The sequence below is a fragment of the Acanthisitta chloris genome, unplaced genomic scaffold, assembly GCF_000695815.1.
Source record: "Acanthisitta chloris isolate BGI_N310 unplaced genomic scaffold, ASM69581v1 scaffold14271, whole genome shotgun sequence".
Taxonomy (NCBI): Eukaryota; Metazoa; Chordata; class Aves; order Passeriformes; family Acanthisittidae; genus Acanthisitta; species Acanthisitta chloris.
Genome location: NW_008655641.1, coordinates 2696 through 9548, shown reverse-complemented (window position 1 = coordinate 9548; position 6853 = coordinate 2696). Strand labels below are relative to the sequence as shown.

At 38.4% G+C, this 6853-nt stretch overlaps 1 protein-coding gene across 1 annotated transcript in view; it reads left to right on the top strand.

Annotated features, from left to right (window-relative positions):
* Positions 1-105: 105 nt before the first annotated feature.
* The window catches only part of PUS7 (pseudouridylate synthase 7 (putative)), a gene marked incomplete at its 5' end in the record, with an annotated part of 7594 nt that continues 846 nt past the window's right edge, over positions 106-6853 (top strand). The window contains 8 exons of the mRNA XM_009084003.1: positions 106-263; positions 489-614; positions 901-962; positions 1313-1473; positions 2305-2431; positions 4070-4171; positions 5371-5500; positions 6526-6617. Of these exons, the coding sequence (XP_009082251.1) occupies positions 106-263; positions 489-614; positions 901-962; positions 1313-1473; positions 2305-2431; positions 4070-4171; positions 5371-5500; positions 6526-6617 (958 nt within the window). The remainder of the gene's footprint in view (positions 264-488; positions 615-900; positions 963-1312; positions 1474-2304; positions 2432-4069; positions 4172-5370; positions 5501-6525; positions 6618-6853) is intronic.

Genomic DNA, 6853 nt, shown 5'->3' with positions numbered 1-6853 from the left:
CCAACCTGGTTGATTCTATGAAAATTGAGGAAATCAGACTCATTACTTTTTATTTTGTAATGCTGGATTTTCTGTATTTATCTGTTTGTTTTTTTCTAAGCATAGGTTGGTCACTGTTGTCTGTTTCTTTTCAGAATCACTGCACAAAGACTTGCTCATTTGAATAAATGTTTGATGAACTTCAAATTAGGAAACTTCAGTTACAAGAACCATCCACTGAAGTTAGGAGAACTGCAAGGGAACCATTTCACTGTTGTTCTCAGGTAGTGTGTTAGTATGTATTCAGGCAGTTCTGCTAGGTTTTTTTTCTTGAAATAGGTAAGCAATACCTGTGCAGCTTGTGTTAAAAAATGAAGTCCTATTGGCAGGAGTCTGTTGAATTTGATACATACTATATAATATTGGTGTTGACCCTTAATATTATGGGCATCACAGAGTAACACAAGCTCTTAATAATATCTCTGACTTTATTTCTTTTTTAATGCTAGAAACATAACAGGAACTGATGACCAGATTGAACAAGCAATGCACTCTCTCAGGGAAATTGGATTCATTAATTACTATGGAATGCAAAGATTTGGAACCACAGCAGTTCCTACTTACCAGATTGGCAGGTATGTGTTGCTTCCATCCCTCCCTTTTTATCTTTTTCTTAAAAATTCTTATCCCTGTGTAACTCCATGTATTTTTGGGAACATTTTTCTAGCATATTGCATGTACAAGTTTTAATTTTAGATTCAAGGAAGCTCTTGTTTCTGAACTTGCTGCAGCAGTTATCTTGTGTAATAGCACTGCTTTTAATATTGCATAAGTCTAAACACTAATACTTACTTTTTGGGGGGTTAGTTGGCTAAATCCCCCTAAAATAGTTCTTGATACACTTTCCTGTTTGAATCTTAGAGCTATTCTACAGAACAATTGGAATGAAGTCATGGATTTGATATTAAAACCACGACCAGGAGGTAAGGACTGAAAAAAATGATATATCAAATGTTTCTGCCTCTTCTCCTCCAAGAATTGTGTGTTCAGGAAAAACACTGTTAGGTTTTGATTTAATTTGAAAGGATGTTTGTGAGGACATAGCATTGCACATGCTAAACTTGAGCTAGTTTAGCAATGGAGAAGCAATCCTCAGGCTCTGCCTTGCTGCTTCTCTTTCCTTGTTGTGCAGGTCCTTGCTCAGACTCCAAGTGAAGCCTTCCAGCCTCAGGTGTTCTGTGGTTCTGTTAATCTCTGTAGTTAATATTTCAGCTGCTTTAACCAAAGGGGAGGTGTGTAGTTAAAATATTTTTATTCTACGTTCTCATTCTAGCTGAAAAGGGATACTTAGTAAAATGCAGAGAAGAATGGGCAAAGACTAAAGATCCAGCAGCAGCCCTCAAGAAGCTACCTGTAAAAAGGTGCGTGGAAGGACAACTTCTCCGTGGGCTCTTAAAGTATGGAATGAAGAACATAATCTCTGCATTTGGCATAGTGAGTCTAAAAGTGCTGGGGGGTATTTGCTTGAATAAACATTCTTTTGATGGTGTCATGATGAGTTTGATGAGTAGAAAGTTAAGTTTAAGGTCTACATTTATCCTGCCTTTCTACTTGAAGTACTGCTGCATGGTAACTAATGACATCTGTAATTAATGTCTGCATAATGAGATTTCCAATTTGTACAACAATCTCCCTGGTATGTTGGAAGCAATACAGTTATACTTAGTAACCATGTGTAATACAGATCTGAGCATTGTGCAGAAGTTCAGTATCTGTTTTTGCTGTTGCTTTCAAAGTATAAATCAAACTGATACTGGGCTGATGAATCAGCCTGGCATAGAGGTGATGGAGTCACTTGTCATTTGCAAGTGCTGTAATCAAGATTGAGTCTTTGGAGAAAATACCTCATCACCAACAAACTACTGGGCCCATTGTAGGAGCCAAGGAATAATTTCTTGTTTATGAAGAAGATAATTAGAGTAACACTGTGCTTTCACAGCTGCAAAGTTTACATAAGGTTTCAGGAGGTTGAGTCTGAATTCAATGTTTTATAATAGCCTCAAGTGTTTGATGAGCTGTTGAAAAAAGTGTTGGGTTTTTTCTGCAGATTTCAAATATATAAAAGCATCATTTCTTCACATACCCTTTCCACAAATAATGACCAAAAATCAAATCTGTATACCAAGAAATTGTGTTAGTCTTGTTGCTGGATAAGGTAACATTTCAAATATATGCCTTTTTGGCTATGATTATGAGAAAAAAACCTAACAAGACATCTTTGTAGTGTTTCACTACTTTTTTTTTTTTTTTTTTCTTTTCCTCTAGATACCAAGAAATAATCGTTTAATGTATATCCATAGCTACCAGAGTTATGTGTGGAACAATATGGTGAGCAAGAGAATAGAAGAGTATGGGCTTAGAGCTGTCCCAGGAGATCTCATACTTAAAGGAGGTAAAATCACACAAACAGAAAGCCAGGGATGCTGTGTAGTTCAAATTCCTGGGAAACAAGGCACATACCTCTTTGTCTGATGTTGCTTACACAGTTTCTTTTCTCTCTCACCCATTTTGGCTCAGTGATACCTGAATCCCTTGGCCTGTTTTAGTTAGATTTTGCAAGGAATTGGAAGTTAGGTATTGCACTTCCATGAACTGTTGCTTGTTTTACCAACTAATTGGGTAGGGAAGAGAGATGGTGGAGGACTGATTATTCTCAAGAATTAACTCAGACCTAGTTGAGCTAAGAACTGTGGAAAGATGTTATGAATGTTTTAACCATACAAATTTTTGATTGCAGTAGTATCTGGTAAAGCAAAACCTCCACTCAGTTAAAACTTTCTTCACTTGGATTTGCTCTGGTCCAGGGAGGCTGTGGCTGCCCCAACCCTGGCAGTGTTCACAGCCAGGCTGGATGAGCCTTGAGCAACCTGCTCTGGTGGGAGGTGTCCCTGCCCAGGGCAGGGGGTTGGGAATAGATGATCTCTAAGGTCCATTCCAACCCCTAAAATTCTCTGATTTCCCACAGTAACATAGAATCATAGAGATCATAGAATCATAGAATCAACCGGGTTGGAAAAGACCTCCAAGATCATCGAGTCCAACCCTACCGTGGTCACTAGACCATGGCACTAAGTGCCACATCCAGTCTCATCTCAAAAACCTCCAGGGATGGTGAATCCACCACCTCCCTGGGCAGCACATTCCAATGCCTGAGCACTCTCTCTGTAAAAAATCTCTTCCTAATCTCCAACCTAACCCTCCCCTGGCAGAGCTTGAGTCTGTGCCCTCTTGTCCTGCTGCTGGTTGCCTGGGAGAAGAGACCAACCCCCACCTGACTCCAACCTCCTGTCAGGGAGTTGTAGAGGGTGATAAGGTCTCCCCTGAGCCTCCTCTTCTCCAGGCTGAACACCCCCAGCTCCCTCAGCTTCTCCTCATGGCACTTGTGCTCCAGTCCCTTCACCAGCCTCATTGCTGAAAACACTGAGTGCCACATTCATGCCTATACTTTCATTATGCCTTCAGGTTTTAGTATTAATATAATTCTGTCCTTGAAATGTAAGTTTGTTTACCTCTTTATATAAAGAAAAGTGGTTCAGTGTGGCAGATCCAGTGGCACCTCTACAATCAGCATCATTCTGTACACAAAGAACAGCCTCCCAGTGGAACCAAAACAAAACAAACAGAACCTCTACTGATTCCTTTGCCCACAGCCAAACCTAGTGGACCTCAGCCAGTCTTATTCAAAATCACATTCACTTTGCAAAGAAAACAGCAATATTTGTATTTCATCCAATGTATTTCTCCTCTCAGTGTGCCTGATGCCTGTAAGGGAACTGTTCATCTAGCAGTCCTTACTTCATTGAGCTCTAAGTCCCTGTGAACCAGGCTGTGATTCTGCTGATAACTGTGACAGCCTTGAAGGCTGTTACTGCTTTTCTTGGAAATCTTGTCTGTCAAGTGGAGATAAAGCACCGTAGTTATCCCTCTCAGAGTAACTTTATTTCAATCAAAGGATTTATTTTAAGTTTAGCTGATGCTAACTGTCACAGACATCCACACTGGTAACTTCATTCTTCTGTCCTGCTTGTAGCCACAGCTGTTCATATTGAAGAAGGAGATGTTGATAACTACTCTATCCATGATGTAGTGATGCCTTTGCCTGGATTTGATGTCATTTATCCAAAGCATAAAAGTAAGTGACTATAAACTGGCATTTACTCTGAAAATATAAGTCTGCTTTAAGATTGTTCTTAAAAGGAAGATTAGAACTATGCACCCCTGGTGACCATTAATACACTACTGCAGATATCTGACATGTTATTGTCAGCCCCTCCCATTGTGATAATAGCAACATTCTGCATTCTAACTGGTTTCATTTTATATAAAAATGTTTCATGTTTCTTTTTAGCTAGTAGCTAAATGTTCTTTTTTTTTACTGAGGCAAAACTATTTATCTCAGCAGAAGGGAAAAAAATGGTAAAATATTAATTGAAAGGTGTGTGCATTTGATTTCTGAATTAGAAAACAAACCAAACAAGCTTCCAGAATTTGTAACCCAAGCAAACACTTGAAGTTAGGAAAAGGAACTAGATCTGTTTGTTTAAATGTTAACCAACATGAATGCTTTAAAAATAAAATACATGTACTTTTAATCTCCTGGATATACAGTGTATTGGATTTAAATTGTCTTCAATGGAATAAGTTTTATCTGTAATTATCTGCATGGAGCATATGAAGGGGTAGAATTGTAGAGTCATTTTGGTTGGAAAGGAGCTCAGGAGGTGTCTGCTCCAACCTTTTGGTCAAAACAAGGTCTGTAGCTGAGCTTTGGCTTTCTTAACACCATCCCTATGTGCCTGGACAATGTTGGTCTGGCCTGAGCTGTCACCTACTCTGTGTGTCCTTATATCTGAGGTTACTCATGAGTTCCTTGTTTAGCCAAACCAGTCTCCCAATATGTATGTGCTTTTTCTCCAATATTGGGTTGAACTGCTCCTGGACTTGGTTGTCAGGTTGTCAACTGAGTAGTCTGGCTCTTTATTTTTCCTTCTCCTTTTTTCCCATACACCTGGGATTAGTCTTGTGAAGTGCAGATAATTGGAAAGCATGTATGAGATGGCCATGAAATGTCAGTAAAATGCCTTGTAAATTATGTTCTCAGCTGAAATTTTGATGGATAAGATGCTTTCTTGGTTGCTGCCTCTGCTAATCAGGGTGTAGAAGCAAACATTATAGGTAATAAGACTTGTAGTGATTTCAACCTTGTGTGTAATATTTATCCCATATATCCTGAAAACAACCAGACAGAAGGGAAGGAAGGGTCCATGCAAACAGGCTGTTTCCACTGGCCACACTATGCTCTCTCCTGTTAAGTACTGTTCTCTCTTGCAGTTGGTGAGGCCTACAAGGAGATGCTAGTAGCTGACAATCTTGACATCAACAACATGAGGCATAAGATCAGAGATTACTCACTTTCTGGAGCATACAGAAAGATCATCATTAGACCTCAGAATGTCAACTGGTGAGTAGGAAGATAAAGGAAGTGACACTTGAACTGACAGCACAGAGTATATGTGGGATAGCTAAGTACAAAGAGACTGATCCACAGGATGTCCATGTGGACTGAAATATAGGTAGGGAGAGAATATCTGTGTTTCCCTCGTGTTTTTAATGCAGTTGAACCTTTCTTGGTCCTCTGGTTCTGTGACACATGAGTATCAAGACGTGTGTCTAGTTGTTCAGCTTCTTGCAAGGGCTTGCCTGAACACTTTATGGATAATTATTTATGTTGCAACTATGATAGATAATATTCAAAACAGGGGTTTTTTTGGTCATCTTGCTGTAGGAAAGTTGGTCTCCAACTACCTATCAATCAGAAAGATTTGTATCAGTTAAACCTACTAAATCACTGTTAAAGGTGCAACCTAGTTGTCACATGGCAGCTGAAACCTTGTAAATGTCAAACTTTTAAACCAGTACAAACGTGCAGAAAGGCTTGATCACTGATACATAGAAAAAACCCAACAGTGTTTAGGAGAGAGACCAAAAATATAAATGTTTATACACTTGAAACAGTAGTGCTAATTAAAGCTTATCTACTTCCCAGTTATTTTTCCAGCCTTGTCCTTCCATATGGAATTTCTGTTAATGGCAGAAAGAGTAGAATATGTGTTTTAAGTTTAGATGACTGTTCAAAGGCTTCACTCCCCCTAAGTACTTAGTGTTGACACCATTCTTCCCTGAATTTCATGAACTGTCCTTGTGCAGTTGGAAATCCTCATGAGGGAAAGCAGATGAGTTATGCAAAGAAACTTCTAATTTATTATTTTAATGGTCTTCATCAGAGGCAAATCTTCTACATTAAAGCTTTGCCAGCTATTATGCCATGAATGCTGCCTAACCTTATTTTATTAGGAAATTGGTTCCATTTCAGCTGTATCTGCCAAGTTGGAATGATAATAATAATAATATTGTTATAGTAAATATATGTTTATAGAAGACAATAAATTGTTACCCTAAATAATTAATCTTATTTATATTATAAAGGGAGGTTGTTGCATATGATGATCCCAAAATCCCATTATTTACTACGGATTTGGATAAACTGGAAGGAAAACCATTACCAGTTCTCCCTACAGGTAAGGAGATTTTTCTGCTGGTTTGAATAATATTGTTATAGTAAATATATGTTTATAGAAGACAATAAATTGTTACCCTAAATAATTAATCTTATTTATATTATAAAGGGAGGTTGTTGCATATGATGATCCCAAAATCCCATTATTTACTACGGATTTGGATAAACTGGAAGGAAAACCATTACCAGTTCTCCCTACAGGTAAGGAGATTTTTCTGCTGGTTTGCAGAAGTTTGA